Source organism: Mesoplodon mirus (assembly GCF_964341445.2).
Source record: "Mesoplodon mirus genome assembly, chromosome: 3".
In the NCBI taxonomy this organism is placed as follows: domain Eukaryota; kingdom Metazoa; phylum Chordata; class Mammalia; order Artiodactyla; family Ziphiidae; genus Mesoplodon; species Mesoplodon mirus.
This window is the reverse complement of record NC_138978.1, coordinates 89882613-89899265: the sequence shown is the minus strand read 5'-3', so window position 1 is coordinate 89899265 and position 16653 is coordinate 89882613. Positions and strand designations below refer to the sequence as shown.

At 35.7% G+C, this 16653-nt stretch overlaps 1 protein-coding gene across 2 annotated transcripts in view; it reads right to left on the bottom strand.

Moving 5' to 3' along the window:
• Window positions 1-16653, bottom strand: part of ABCD3 (ATP binding cassette subfamily D member 3) — an 83111-nt gene that overhangs the window by 42278 nt on the left and 24180 nt on the right. For both annotated transcript variants that reach the window (XM_082614621.1, XM_082614622.1), the window contains exons 2-4: window positions 16366-16402; window positions 10014-10112; window positions 6083-6171 (exon numbers count right to left, since the gene is read on the bottom strand). In XM_082614621.1, coding sequence (XP_082470747.1) covers window positions 6083-6171; window positions 10014-10112; window positions 16366-16402 — 225 coding nt within the window. The remainder of the gene's footprint in view (window positions 1-6082; window positions 6172-10013; window positions 10113-16365; window positions 16403-16653) is intronic.

Below are 16653 nucleotides of genomic sequence, written 5' to 3'. Positions count from 1 at the left end.
ATAGAGCCACACAAAAATGCTTTTTACAGCAATAAGAATATTAGAGACGAAAAATAATTAAGTACAAAAGTTTAGAGGTTTAAATTAAAATTATTTGAACCAAACTTTACATAAAACCAAAGTGCTTTAGTGCTGCCCAAGCTGTGAAACACACAAGATTATCAAACTTTGGTAAAGCACATGCCATCATTCAACAATGGTTTACCACTGGAGTAGCAGCTACAAATTTAAAAAATGGTTTCTTGAATAAAGCTTTATTTCTGCTTATTAGTCCGCTGCAAAAGAAAAATAATCATCAATAAAGTAATTTTAGAGTAGTCCCAATCATAGTTACTTCTAAAACATACAGGAATCTTAAGATAGTTTGGTAATTTTGAAATGCTACTTATAGCCAAGTGGTTAAAAATAAAATACATATATATGATTACATACGGCAGTACAGGGGAACAAACTCTGCCACCCCAAAATGTGTTTCTTTGGCATAAGGATTATTTTAGACTGATTATTTTTAAGAAACAGAAGCCTCAGGAAGTCTTTCTTTTTGCCTCCCCCTTAGCTGCCTAAAGAATTTAGATAAAATGGCCTGCTCCCAGAACAGAGCTATGACCAGAGATATCTGCAACGCATATGGGCTAAGTGTGTGTGGGGAAAGTAGGCAGGACCTAGAGATCAGAGTCCATGCTGTGTCCCAGAGTCTCCACATGGCCCAGCAAACATTTGTTTACCAAACATTTGCTTTTCCATCTTCATGTGAATTGCCTTCCTCCCCTGTGAAGTCCCAAACCCCTACCCCCAACATCCTCTCTGTCGTTAGCTGAAGATGGTATTCAAGATGAGGGCTTCGGCTATTCTGGCAAGTTACTAAGTTCTCCTGGGTCTCTCCCATGTACACATGTTATTATACTTTTGTCTGATTTTCTCCTGTTAATCTGTCTCACGCCCATTTAATTCTTAGACCAGCCAGAATAACCTAGAAGGGCAGAGGGGAATTTCTTCCTCCCCAGCAGCAGCAACAAGATATGAAATATTACCTTCCATATCACAGAATTGCCAGTTTCTACCTTAAAGAAGGGATCTGCCCTATTAAAATCTGCCCCATTCCGAAGTCATTAGTCACTGCTAACAAGTAAGCCTAAAAGATGTAAAGGATATTAAAATTAAGTACATTAAGGACCATAACAAGTCTCTTTGTGACTCTATTTTAGCAGAAGAACATAAATCTAAACACACTTTGCAATAGGCAAAATGGAAAAGACAAATAAAGTTTACAATGTAGCTTTAGTAGCAAGTTAGAGAAATGTGTTAATTTTTCAAATAAAAATGTTCTATATTATGAATTCACAATATTTTAAAACTTTTAATTTGACCAAATATCAAAAGATCTCATGCATAGCAGAAGCTCAAAAATCTTTACTCAGGAGAAAGTAAACAATTAACTTTTGTTTTTGTTTTTTTGAAGGAGGAGCAGAGAAAGGTTTATTGCAGGGCCAAGCAAGGAGAAGAGGTGGCTCATGCTCAAAAAAACCCCAAACTCAACCATTAATTTTATTTATTTATTTATTTTGGCCACACTGCACAGTATGCGGGATCTTCCCCGACCAGGGATTGAACTCATGCCCCCCGCAGTGGAAGTGCGCAGTCTTAACCACTGGACTGTCAAGGAAGTCCTCAACAATTAATTTTTAAATGACTGCTTCAGGGATTTCCCTGGCAGTGCAGTGGTTGAGAATCCGCCTGCCAATGCAGGGGACGCGGGATCAATCCCTGGTCCGGGAAGATGCCACATGCTGCAGAGCAGCTAAGCTCGTGTGCCACAACTACTGAGCCTGTGCTCTAGAGCCTGCAGCTATAACTACTGAGCCCACGCGCCACAACTACTGAAGCCCGTGCACTCTAGGGCCTGCGTGCTGTAACTACTGAGCCCACTTGCTGCAACTACTGAAGCCCACACACCTACAGCCTGTGCTCCACAACAAGAGAAACCACCACAATGAGAAGCCCGCACAACACAACAAACAGTAGTCCCTGCTCGTCGCAATTAGAGAAAGCCCACACGCAGCAACAAAGACCTAATGCAGCTAATAAACAAACAAACAAACAAATAAATAAAATGACTGCTTCGGAATCGTGAATTTGGGTTAAGAGTATAAGGAAGCTCCCTGTACTATTCTTGCAGCTTTTCTGCAAGCTTAAATTATGTCAAAATCATATGTTTCTTAAAAACTCTTAAAAGTTTTTGTTTTTTTTATTTTTTTCTACATCTCATAACTGAATTTTAAGGCTGAGTACCCAACAAGTTGATTAGTAGAATTATAAGTTGGCTCATGCTACATAATAACTTTCCTCTTATTCATCATTACCCATTAAATTAATGCACCACATACTCTTAGTGATGGATTTTCTCTAGAGCATTCAGTCTTTGAGAAAATTAAAATAAGCACCTATTTAATTAAAGTTGGGAATCCCTAGTTTAGAAAATTAAATATTATTCTTTTAGGTTACAAAAACATGAAATCACAAAATCTGAATAAAAGGGAAAAAACTTTAAAAAATAATCTTCTATACTATACCATGATTGTACAGGGTTCTTTATATGTATCATGTGACTGACTGTACACAGATATCTAATATAATGTTATTCACAGTGGATGTAACCTGTTATTTTTGTCACAGGTAATTAATAACACTACAGTTGGGGAGCCTGTATTTTTATTAACAGATATGACATTTAAATAATAAGTAAAGCCATCAAAGGAAAAAAATATAAAATTCTATAATCATGTAAAAGGACATAAATGTCTTCTCTATATTAATTATACAAATGACTCAAATTACTTGTGCACAAAGCTCATAGAAAGAGAACTTAACAAAACTGATCCTGCTAAAGCTGATGTGCTAGCAGCAATGAACAAATACTTCAATTACACCCATGCTTAACTTCTTAGAATTCGTTAGAGGATTCCTCACTGGGGCACAAACACACAAAACTGACCAGACTCCCCCTACAAATTCCCTTCAGGGAAACCAGACAATCAACAATCCCACAACTTGGCTTCTAGCAAGTTAAATATGAATACACAGCCAAGAGTGACTGCTTAAGGAAAGCTCTAAACTGAATGACAAAGATCAGAACAACAAAGGACACTGAAAGTCACAGACTTGAAAGAATGACTGCTACAAAAATGAACATTCATACAAAAAGATAGCTCCTGAAAATAAAATTAAAACAAATACAAATTCACTGGATGATAAAGTTAAAAGAAATCTCCTATAATATAATATAAAATGTCAGAGATGTAAACAGAGAAATTACAGTCAGAAGATCAGTCCAGGAAGTCCAACACTCAACTAAGATTCCAGAAAAAGTACAGAAAAAACTGGAGAGGAAGAACTTTTTTAAGAACACAAGAAAATTTCATTCTTCAGAATGAAGAATGAGTTTCTAGATTGCAAAGAGCCCACCTAATGCCTAGCACAAACACAAGGAATAAAAAAAAATTCACACCAACATTCAGTGAAATTCCCATAACACCAGCAATACATCAACAATAAAGAAATAAAACCTTCCAAAGCAGGTAAAAGAGATCCGCTGCTAAGGGCGGGCAATCAGCACAGGAATGGGACTCAACACCAAATGTGGAAGCTAGATCAGTAGTTTTTAACCTTGGCTGGGATCAAGGTTAGGATCACCTGGGATGCTTCAAAAAGTAATGACTGAATCAGAATCTCTAGGGGTGGGCCCAGGCATTAGTAGGTCTCAAAATTCCCCAGATCATTCTAATTATACTGCAGCCGAGGTTGAGAACCACAGAGTCCTATAGAAGACAACAGGGTGATGCTTTCCAAATTCTGAAAAAAAGTGATTTCCAATTTAGAATGAATAAATACAGCTAAATTATCAATCAAGTGTGAGAGTAGAAGACTTTATCAGACCCACAAGGTCTCAAAATTTTACTTCCCTTGTAACCTTTTCTCAGAAAAAGACTGCATCTGCCAAAATGAGAACGTAAACTGAGGAAGAGGAAAGCAAAAGATCCAGAACATAGGAGTTATTTAATGCAGGAAAGAAAGAAGAAAAAAATTCCTAAGATCATGATAAAAGTAAATTCAAACATGACTGCTATTTAGTGAAGCTAAAGCACAATCAATCCTAATGAGAGCCGGAGGACAGAAAACTAACAAGAGGTATGGGGTGGGGTGGTAATAGATAAAAATCAGTAAGTTATCTAGTGTTTGACATATTACAATACTGAGATTTTTTTTTTTTTTTTTGCGGTACGCGGGCCTCTCACTGTTGTGGCCTCTCCCGTTGCGGAGCACAGGCTCGGACGCGCAGGCTCAGTGGTCATGGCTTACGGGCCCAGCCGCTCTGCGGCATGTGGGATCTTCCCGGTCCGGGGCACGAACCCGTGTCCCCTGCATCGGCAGGCGGACTCTCAACCACTGCGCCACCAGGGAAGCCCCCAAATAGTGAGATTTTATAGTGCTGTCAATAAGCTTGAGCTGAATTAGTAAGAAGTAGGCAAAATATTAATGTACACAAAAACCTGCAATTTATAAATGCCAGGAAAAGAAGTTGTATATAAAAGAAACTACCCAAGAAGAGCATTTGGCTCAGCTATAAACAAAAGTCAAAATCATGTAAACAATAAATTCTGATTTAACAAAAAACTGTGATATAACATTGAGAGAATGAGCACAGACATGGGTAGGAGTGTAAAAGAGGTAATTCTCATCTTCCAAAGAGAAATAAATACACGCATATTCTTTAAGACTGAAAAATCTAGAGGCAGTAACATAAGTGTGTTACAATGAAATGCAGAGACAAAATAAGAGATGAAACAGTAAAAAGAACAGAAGACAACTGGCTCCAGGAATGACAGTTACAGGTGGGAGGAATGGGGCACAGAACTAATGTTTTTGTGATTAAGTCCTGTAAGGCTATTTGATATTAAACTATATTCATGTTTTACTTTTTAAGCTTTTCATATATTATTTTGATTAAAATAAAAAGGCATGGGACTGACCAAAGGATTCAGGGAGACCTGAATTGCATCTATACCATTTACACATATTCAGAGGCACATGGTCATGGCTTTAATCCTATGCAGATAACAGTCTTTGTTCTTCTAGAGAGATGAGTCAGAAAACGCCTGCATAAAGCATTCTGCCTCTCCTACAAATCCTCTAAGCCACACACAAATCAAGGATGTCAGAAAAAAACTTACAAAATTTGGGAGCATTTAAAAATTTTAAGTACTGTCATTCAAACAGTTATGTTATATTAAGTACTTTAAGAAATTTTCTGATAAAATACTGCATGCCAGGAAACAAAATTCCAAGAAAAAGTTTTTTACTGACATTCAAATTGGTATCATGAGGAATAAATCCTTTATTAACAGATAAATGTTAATATCCCAACTGTTTTTTTGTTTTTAAATTCCAAATCATCAATTGCAGTGATTAATATATGTACAAAGACTATAATGAAAAAATATATAAAGCACTAACTTCAGAAACTGAAGAAAATGTCTAAGAATTTTTTTCTGTTTAATAAACATTCTCAACATGATTCCCTGAAATGCTTTGATATTTTCCTCAAATTATCTCATTAATTTCAGACATCCAGCTTGGTGACTTTGTAAGTTCCCCCTACAGCATTTATTATACTGCATATTAATTTTCTTTCTTTCTTTCTTCTTTTTGGCCGGGCCCCGGGGGCATGCGATATCTTAGTTCCCCAACTAGGGATCGGACCTGTGCCCCCTTCAGTGGAAGCATGGAGTCTTAACCACTGGACCGCCAGGGAAGCTCCATAATTTTCTGTTTACTTGTCTCTGACCCTCTATAAACGGGCAGCTCTGCAGGGCTTGGTACAGGCTCTCTCCTGTTCACTCATGGGTACATCCCTATCACTGCCTGTGGCACAAGGGAGACAATAAATATCTACTAAGTAAATGAAAAAAGACATAATTTGACTTAAGTATTTATACCTAACTTAGAATCTATTTCTTGCTTAAAATAATACTTAAATATGACACAAATTAGTATTTCATACGTACAGGAGGAAGATGAAAAATACCTTTCAATGAGTGTCCCGTTCTGAATCATCCAAACATCACAGTATGTTCGAGACACCAGCATAACGGCAATAAGTATCAGGTAACCCGTCTAAAATAGACCAGGTAAAGTAATGAAATGCATTTAAGAAAGTGAAAAGAAACAGTACTTTGGTAAAGATGTTTGGTTTCTAAATTCAAAGCTTTATTCTAGCTTTAATGTAGTTGGCTGACATTTTACCTACAGGTTATTTTTAAATATAAGTTTGAAAGAAGTTTAAAAAATAATGTAAATGGAAAAGGCCGTATAGATCATTTAATCTAATTTTTCATCCAGATTCAAAAGTGAATCCCAGGCAGGTCAAATGACTTCCCTTCATATAATTAGTCAATGACAGAAACCAGCAGTATAACTTAGACTACCTAAATCACAGTGTATTGTGATTGTCCTATGTTTTTAATATACAACTCTAATAAAGAAAAATGACAACTACCAATATACAGTTAAGAACAAATACTGAAGCCTAAAATTTTGCTTAAGTAGAATAAATTTGGTTCGGTTTGTTAGAAAAATCTCTTAATAGTGCCCCTGCCCTTGCAGGGCTTTCAATTTATTTATTAAGGCAAATTTACACATAAAATGTAAGAAAACAGACCAGTGTAGGTAAGGATATTTGCATCACTTCATGTGATACGTGGCAGGATCGAAAGGTCTGAGGTAGCAAAAAAGGCTTATGACATTAGAAATACATTAAATAAACCAAGTAAAACAAAGGAGAAAATGAAGATTATGAGTAAAAAAAAAAAAAGATTTAACGGAAAATAAAAATAGATTAAAACCATATGAATTATGGTATTGCATATCCAGCAGAGCTTATAAAACTACTGCAAGCTTTTAGGTAGAACAAAATATTAAAAAGTGTTGTTTACTTAAGCAATGCTGGGCAAGATGGATCATCATGGGGGAGAGATGAGAGGCTGAGTGGCTGGATAGGAGTCAATTGTCTTTGTGTGGGATGAAAATCTACCCTCCAGCCTCCAATTGCAACACACACCCATTCAAAGGTGACCTTAAACTTTCTAAATGGGAAAAATACGACAGCAGCATAGAAGCTAAAGTCAGAGAAGAGGGTGTGTGGCAGGGGGAGTGTTTGTTGGATAAGGTGTTTGATTTTAAAGTTATGGAATTGAGGGGCAAATGCATCTGTGACTTCTGTAATTGTTGCAAAACAAATCTTGTTTTTTAAAAAAGGTGAAGGTACTGAAAATACAGCCCTTAAGTGAAAGACAAGGCAGGGAGTCATAAACACGGAAGTAATAAATGAATCCATAAGAAAGAGGACAATGTCAAAGAAAGTCTACACGACTGAGTTGTGACAGCTGCTCCCCCGACGTTTGCCAGAGTTGTCCAGCAAGGAAGATACCATCTTCCTACCCTGTCCCACCATCTCGAAGTTAGGTATTAAACTGACAACAGAAGAACCTACTGATCTTAATAAATCCTATCTGTAGATGACACTTTAACGGTAATGCTAACTTTTAATTCAGACCTTAAGTACAGCCTCAATCCTAAATTAATCATTTGAGGAATAAGGGTAACATTAGACAAAGATAGTTTATTTTTTCCTTTATTTTATATACTTTGCTTAATTTTTTCTTTAAATAAGTATCAAGTTTATTGCCTCATTTAGCAAAATCTGCCGAACTTTGATTACTGACAGTCCTGAAATGCCTTTTTATGCAAAGGCTGTCCTCAGAATCACCATAATTCCATTACTGGGTTCGTAGAATATGTCAGAAACTAAAGATAGGCTTGATTTAGGCAGTCCCTCACCTTATGATACAGATGAACTTCCATATGTTCATATGCAGTATTTTATTTTTTATTTTTATTTTTTTTTTGCGATACATGGGCCTCTCACTGTTGTGGCCTCTCCCACTGCGGAGCACAGGCTCCGGACGCGCAGGCTCAGAGGCCATGGTTCACGGGCCCAGCCGCTCCGCGGCATGTGGGATCTTCCCAGACCGGGGCACGAACCTGTGTCCCCTGCATCGGCAGGCAGACTCTCAACCACTGCGCCACCAGGGAAGCCCCATATGCAGTATTTTTATTTCATAAATTGATTAAATTAATCTCTCTATCTCTACCTCCAGTTATCTGTGATTTCTACTGGAGTTTATTTCACTTTCTTGAACTGGGGTTAAGCCCGGATTTTTATATCCCTCAAAGATGGTTCATAAAATGGCTCTGTGGCATGGATATACCTTGACAGAACTGGGAGGTTGGCCAAGTTAGGCCCATCTACCTTCTTACTAACTCCCAGAGATCTATTCAATGTCTCACAATCATTTCATATTCAGCAAACCTCTGCTAAAAGGTTAAATGAACATTAAGCTGTTAACTGATAAGGGGGGGGTAATACAAAAATCTTTCCAGAGAAGAGCTTGTATTTTAAATAAAGATTCTTCAAAGTCAGGTAAATTGTAGAATGAGAAAACAATTAATTATATCCAGAGAGTCACGGGATGCCTTCACAAAGAAGATAAAGAGCATTAAGCTGTTTTTTAAACATATTTGTTTTTGTTGGGGGTGTTGTCACAAACAATGGTGTCATGAAAGTACGAGGGCACAAGGCCTGGCTACAAAACAGCAAAGAACCTTCCAAGTAGATGGTATGCAAAGGAAGGGCAAAGTCACGTTGTGATTTACCCCACAGGAGAAAAGAAGCCAAGTGTTCTTATTCAGGTTTTAGAAAGAAGACTAGTTGGAAAAGGAGAAGAGATTATAATAATCCAAGCAAGTGAGAACAGTAAAAATGGAAAGTAAGGGACTAATCGAAGAGAAACTCAAGGATGCTTGGAAAAAACATTTAAAATATAAGGGACGAAGCAGATTTTAAAAGTGCATTTTCCAATTTTTCGTCAAGAAACACATAGGATCTCTAATTAGAAAAAAACCAAATGTTATTAAATTATTTTTTAGAGTCTCTTCTAAGGGCAGAGTCAACAAGACATGACGCTGAAGTGAGGGGAAGGAGAGCAAGTCCAGTGTGATGGAGGAATGTGCCTTTCCTTTGAGAATTATAGTGCTTTTGGAACATCTTATCCTTTTCCTGCTATCAATAGATTACAAGCCTAATGCTTTTTAAAATTTGAACGGTGGGAAACAATTATGTTTGAAGAAGACAAACTTGGCAAAAAAGATTTAAAAAGGAGAGATTCTTTGAAATGAGACTAATTAAGAACACTGTAATATCTAGGTAAGAATATTTAGAAAGAAAAATTAGCAGATACCAGTGACTGAAAGGATGAGAGGTAGGTATGGGGAGGAGAAAGAGTCAACAGTGATAATATTTCTAGTTGTACAAAAGGAGAATACTAAGGTAATTAAAGATGGAGAACACAGCATTATTTTATTTTTTAATCATTAAAATACTTTAAAAATCATGACAAAGATAATCTTGACAAAAGAGCAAATGAAAGAATAATAAAACTTTATTCTTACAACCAGTTCACTTCCTGAAAATACGTAAAGAATTCAGGTATCTTAAAAACATATTTAATCAAATATGAAGCAACTCTCAAACATATGCCATATCAATGCTACTTGTTAACATCTTAATGTAATAAAAAGGTCTTTCTAAATTTAATCTCGTTTTCATTATATTATAATAAAGCAACACCATTTAGGCTGGCTGTACTGAAGTACTCTAGTATTTCACATAAAATATAATAAAATAATATTTCATAAACAAGAGAAAATCATTTAAAAACTGGCGCTGAACAACAAGGGTACTTGCATGACAGGCAATGACTCAGACAAAAATTTAGTCTTCATTACCTACCGAGGAGACACTTGACCTGCAGTAGAACAAAGGCTTTATAATTCTATTGTTCTGATCTCACATAAGCTTTAAAGTTGAACACTTAACATTATCGTTTCATAAGACTTACCTCTTTACAAAATGTTCTAGGGACCATGATTTTCAGAATTCGTGTGAGCCTTGAAAAAAACACCTTGTCCACCACAGCTCGTTCTTTTTTCCCCTCTTTCTACATTAAAAAAAAGAAAGAAAGCTTTTAAAATAGTTATAACAAATAAGATTAAAGAACCATGCTTCATCTAAGGCAACATAAACAACTACTAAGATGGATACTGCATTTGAAGAACATAGTCTTCATATTCAAACATGCTTTCAAGAAACTAAGTTGTTACCAAAAACTGAATAAGGAAGTGAGAAATTCTTTCAGAAGTAAAGTTGCAGAAATATCTGGAAAAAGAACACTGCAAACAGAAGAAACAGCAAATGCCAAATACCAAGGTAAAAGCTCGTTTAATAACAAAATGGCCAATCTGGCTGGAGCTGTAAGCAAGAGAAAGTAGAAGATGAGGTCAGAGGACAGCTAAGAAATGGCCATTATCCATATCATTACTGTTTGTTCATCATTCACTTCCTTATTAACAGAATTTTTAAAAAAATCCTGAATAGGAGTTTTCCTGCTATCTATTACAGGAAACTTTTGGATTCCTAGATTTATCATTTAACATTTCTAATATGCACTCTTCCTTACAAATTCAAAGACAGACAAGGTTCCCTCACTTATACAGCTTACATTCTAGCAGGAGAAATCCAGATAAAAATAAACCAATAAATAAACTGTTACAGATAGACTAGGCAGGGTCAAGAGAAAAAGAATGATCCAGAAAAGTATGAGAAGAAAGGTCTCTTTGGGGGAGGGTAGTAAAGCACAGGGAACACCAAGCACAAAACCCAGTTCAGGAATAAAATTGGTATGCACACTGAAGAGCAAGATGACAGTGCCGCTAGAGCAGAGCGGACAAAAGGAGAGAAGCTGAAGAGATGGGCAGGGCCTATAAAAAAACAGAGCCCTGAAGCCATAGAAGGATTTAGAGTTTACTGTTAGTGTAGAGGGAAACCACTGACAATAATTAAGAGCAGTAAATCATTACCCTCAGATATTTCTTCATTTTCACTGGTCCAAGGAAATAGAGCTATAAAACCATTTGCAAGGATAAGGAAAGAGTGACACAAACTGGGTATAGTGGATGTTATTTACTTCATTACCCTTGGGCTGTCTGGAAGAACAGGCAGAAGAAACTTAATAGGCAAGACTCTCCAGAAGGACTCCATCCCCAGTTGAGCTCCTTTCCCCAACTCCTATAATCACAGCTCACTTATGTATTAACTACTGTGCTCTTGATAAACAAATACCCATGGTATAGAAAATTCTATTAGTTAGACAAACTTTGCTGTAAATATGCTTTAATTAAATTAATATCTAACTTGATAAACCTTAAATGAGTTGTTTGTGTATTGAATTAGAATAATAAGCTACCATCCATATGTCACTCACTGTGCTAAGGGCTTTATATATGTAATCCTAATAAATAGACACTGCATATCGTACAGAATTGTAGGCAAGAGATGAAGGCACTGGGTGTGTAGAGTTAGATCAGAAAGACTAGGACAGAAAGAACTGGATAAGAACCAACCTACTGTGTAACAGCTGGAACAGAGTTCAGGTCTTTCAAACCGTACAAAGGTTGTAAACCCCATCCCCCTGAGTCACAGGCCTAGTCTACTTCATTCACACATGTATGTATTCATTCATTCAATATTTACTTGGCCCAAGGCACTGTTCTAAACCATGGGGACACACCAGTGAACAAGACACAAAACGCCCTACTCACAGTCTATTTACTCTAGCTAGCCTATTCTCCTCAAGCTAAACCTTACAACTTCAACCTAAATCTCCCCTTTCACCTCCCCAAACTGAGAAAGTATAGGAAGAAAAGAATAAAGAGAAAGCGCTTTATGTACATCAACTACCTTTAAAGAAAGTTAGACCTCTACTCTCGTTTCCCTCCTGTCACTGCCTCCCTACCTCACTTCATCCCACCTTCATAATGGAGAAGTCAGTACCTTCTCCATCCCTAGCTTGAGCCTTAGACAGAATAATTCCAAGGTGAAACGGCCACCCTCTGATTTAAACTGAGGATAACTATTTCCAGCTGTTCTCAAGAAATGATCTAGGGCCAACAATGAGGTAGGTTTAAAAAAAAGTTATAAGAAAGTAACAATGAAGCATGTCGTATACAATTAGCAGTTTACCTGGTATTAATTCCTCCTCCTCTTTTTCTTCTGTCCCTGTTGTCACTGCTCCTATTTCTTAAGCTGTCTGAAAGCTGACCTTATTATTTTCATTACATTTGAATCCATAAAGGGAACGATATACTTCCTAAAGTCAGGAAACACCAAACATCTGGACTGGAGGGCTGACTCAGGCTGAAGAAATAATCAAGATGCTGTACCATTCTTTTTTTAAAAAAAAACATGGAACGCTTCACGAATTTGCGTGTCATCCTTGCGCAGGGGCCATGCTAATCTTCTCTGTATCATTCCAATTTTAGTATATGTGCTGCCAAAGCGAGCACTGTACTATTCTTGATACATAATAAAAGTTATACCTGAAACCAATCTAAATGCAAATACTTACAGAGACAGTACATCTCATAAATACTACTAGCTTCTCCTAAGAATTCATTTTAACCACAATTGACTTTCCCCACCTTTAAACTTCCCAGTAATTTTTTAAAAATATAAAAAACACTTTTATGATATAAATATAATATGCAAATCATAGAAAAAAAACAACAACCATTAAAGACCATTTAAGAAGCTAAAGTAATAATGCAGTCAGAAAAAAAAAATGTACCTAACATTCAGGAGGCAACAAGGTCAAAGGGCAATGAGAAGTTCCTATTGATGTGTCAATCAACTTAGAAAGGTGACATGAACGGAACTGACCAGAAAAGACAGATGTCTGAAATAGCAAATAAAAGGTCATGTGGTGCTGACAAATGTGTAAGCATTTCTGTATATTGTTAGGGGAAGTATAAATCAACATAACTATTATGTTGCATCTGTCAAAATATAAAATGTACACTCATTGCAAAATGTAAAACAACCCAGCAAGTTTACTTTTAGAAACTTATCCTAGAGGTATTCCTGAACATATGCTTAAACACATAAATGAAAAAACTTGCACATTGTTTTATAATACTATAAAATTAAAAACCTAAATGTACATCAATTATGAGATACTACATAAATCATGGTAAATTTATGCAATGAAGATTCTACACAACTGTAGAAAAGGAAGCAGCTCATATTCATACAAGAGAATACTATAGAGTGGTTAATTAACTAGATCTATAGCTATCAACATAGATGGATCTTAAAAAAACATTATGCTGAAAAAAAAGGAGAATGATACATACAATGATTCAGTTTATAAAATTTTTCAATAAGCAAAATAATTCTACCTATATTGTTTATGGAGATACACACACCCCAAAAGTACAAAAATATGCATAGGAATGCTGAAGACCAAACCCAGCACAGTGCTACCTTTGTATATTTTGAATTTTATACCCTGTGTATTACATCAAAAAGAATTAATATTTTAAAATCAAGTCAACTATCTCTTTATACTATTCTCTATCTAAATATTTTTCTCCTTAAATCTCATGTCTTATGAAACTTGTCTCACCTCAACCCATCCCACCAAAGATTATAAAAAATTTCAATAAAAAATTCTTTTCAATTGCGTCCCCTCATAAGTGACACATGTTCACTGTCGTAAAATTAGAAAATTCTGATGAGCAAAAATAAGGAGCCTATGGCTACTACTGAGAGACATCAACTGTTAATATTTGGCTCATCTCTTGCCAAATTTCATTTCAGCATATGTCTGTGTGTGCACTTCCTATAGATTTCACAAATGTGGTATCAGGACGTACACTGCCTTAAACCTTTTTTTTGGCCAACCATTTGATCTGAACTAAATTTATTTTGCTTACACTATATGACTAGCAAACAAGTATATATTTTTTTAATGTACCCAAAAAATAGGAAGAATTAAAAAATGAGTGAATGAATACTGCCGTACTGGATAGTTTCACTGATGTCCTAGAACTTTCAGATACGGCGGTATACAAATAGTAGCTATAACTAAGATAACTAAGGTTTGATTACTCAGTATAATTTAGATATGAGAGATTATGAAGATGGAAATTTGCCAAATGACTGGAGATAAGCATATCCTGTCTCATTTTTCAAAGATTATGGAAACTGAAGTACAGCAATTTTGATGTCAATCTCCAGGATATTCAGAGAATAGACATTAATATTGAGGGTTTAGGAAGACCTAAGAGACGCTAATCACTAGAAGCCAGCAGAAGTTTACTAGGAAGAAGTCATGTCAAAGCCTTCTAATTTCCTTCTTTGTTAAGGATACTGTGCTAGTATATTAGCTGACATGCACAACATTAAGCTCCACGAGGGTAGGAACTTTTGTTAACTGCTATACACGCAGAACCAAGAACGATGCCAGGCATATATGAGGGGCTCAATCAATATTTGTTGACAGGCTGACTTAATAAATGAATTAACAAATTAATCAAGGAATTTGATGTTTCTTATAAAACTATTGTGGCCTTAATGGAGAAATAAAGACCAGATTTTTCTGCAGTTGGATATAGTCACAGCTGAATAACCATAACTAAAAAAACAAAGATTAAGAGATGCCACAGAGGAATTTTCTGGTCCTAACCTAGTCAATATTATCAGCAATTGTGAGGAACATAGAGAAGACAAATTAAGTTTGTAGATAATACCTTCCACTTAACAAACTAGATGTTAGAATTACATTCAGAATTACACTAGGGAGTTCCCTGGTGGCCTAGTGGTTAGGATTCCAGGCTTTCACTTCCATGGCCCGGGTTCAATCCCTGGTCAGGGAACTGAGATCCCGCAAGCTGTGCAGTGTGGCCAAAAAGAAAAAAAAAAAAAAAAGAAAAGAAAATTACAGTAATAGAATAGACATATTATAGAATAGACTAATAGTATAGACCCTATAGGCTGACATTTACAGGGAAACAACTGAGTTACCATATGACCTAGCAAGTCTACTCCTAAGTATATACCCAAGAGAAATGAAAACATATGTCCACACAAAAACTTGTACATGAATGTTAATAGCAGCATTATTCATAATGACCAAAAGGGGGAAACCACTTAAATTTCCCTCAACTGATGGATAAATACATGTGGTATATCTAAACAATGAAATACTATTCAGCAATAAAAAAGAATGAAATACTGATACATTCAACAATACATATGAACCTTGAAAACATCATGTTAAGTGAAAGAAGCCAGTCACAAAAGGCCACATATTACATGATTCTATTTACATGAAATGTCCAAAATAGGCAAATCAATAGAGACAGAAAGTAGATCAGTGGTTACCAAGGGCCAGGAGGAGAGGGTAATGAGGAATGACTGCTAATGTGTATGGAATTTCCTCCTGGGGAATTGAAAATTTTCTAAAATTAGATAGTGGTGATGGCTGTACAACTCTGTAAAACCACTGAATTGTACACTTAAATAGATGGATTTTATGGTATATGAATTACATCTCAATAAAATTGTTATTAAAAAAAGAAATAAAGAAATCAACTAATGAATACAGACGTCTGTCAAAAGAGCTGTTCATCAGAAAGACACCTGAAGGCTTACAATTTATCACAAACTCCACTTAATATAAACAGAAGTAATGGCTAAAGAAGTAAAAGCAACTTTAGGCTGAATTTTAGCAACATATCAACACATCATATCAAGAAATGTAGTAGTGCTGATGCATTCCACGCTAGTCAGACCACGTCTACATTAGACTACATTCTATAGACCATAGACTACATTCTATCCTAAACATGATGTCTAGAGGAACTAACTAGTATAGATCCAGAGGAATGTATACATAATTGAAGAAAAATTAGAAACCATGTCACCTGAGAAACACTTGAAGGAATGAGGATTGCTTAGCGGGAGAAAAAGATTCAGAAAATACAACCATCTTCAAACAATATGAGAGTCTATTAAGAGAAAATAGAGTAAACTTGTCCTGTGTTTCTACAAACGACAAAATAGAGGCTTAGAGAGGGAAGATTAATTCCATCATGGACTTGAACTAATACAGTTATAGCTATCTCCTAGGTAGTACTTTCCATCAAATGAACAGATTCAAGTAAATACGAAAAGTGACCTACCAAGGATTCCTATTTTAGGAAGAATTCCTATAATATGTAGTGGATTAGAGGTGATATTTAAGTTCCCTTCTAATTCTTAAATTCCATGATTTTATCCTAATTCAAAAATATATAATGAAACAAATGAAATAAATGCACGAAATCCCAAAGAGTAGACAACATAAATTTTACCTCATTGTTCCGTAATGGTGGTTTTCCATTTTTCTTACTGCAGAGAAAAAGAAAAAAGAGCAAGACAGCTTTATTTGCAAACTGTTCCCATCATAAAATATTATTTTAAGATATCAAAAGAATATACCAAATCCTCCAAATGAATTTCTTCTTTTACATTTCATACTGAGATAGAATATATTAAATACAATAGTCCAACTGTATAATCCACAGTCCTCTTACTAAGTATAAATCACAAAAGGTGCTCAATAAATGTTAACTACTACTATAATATATCAGGCATTACAC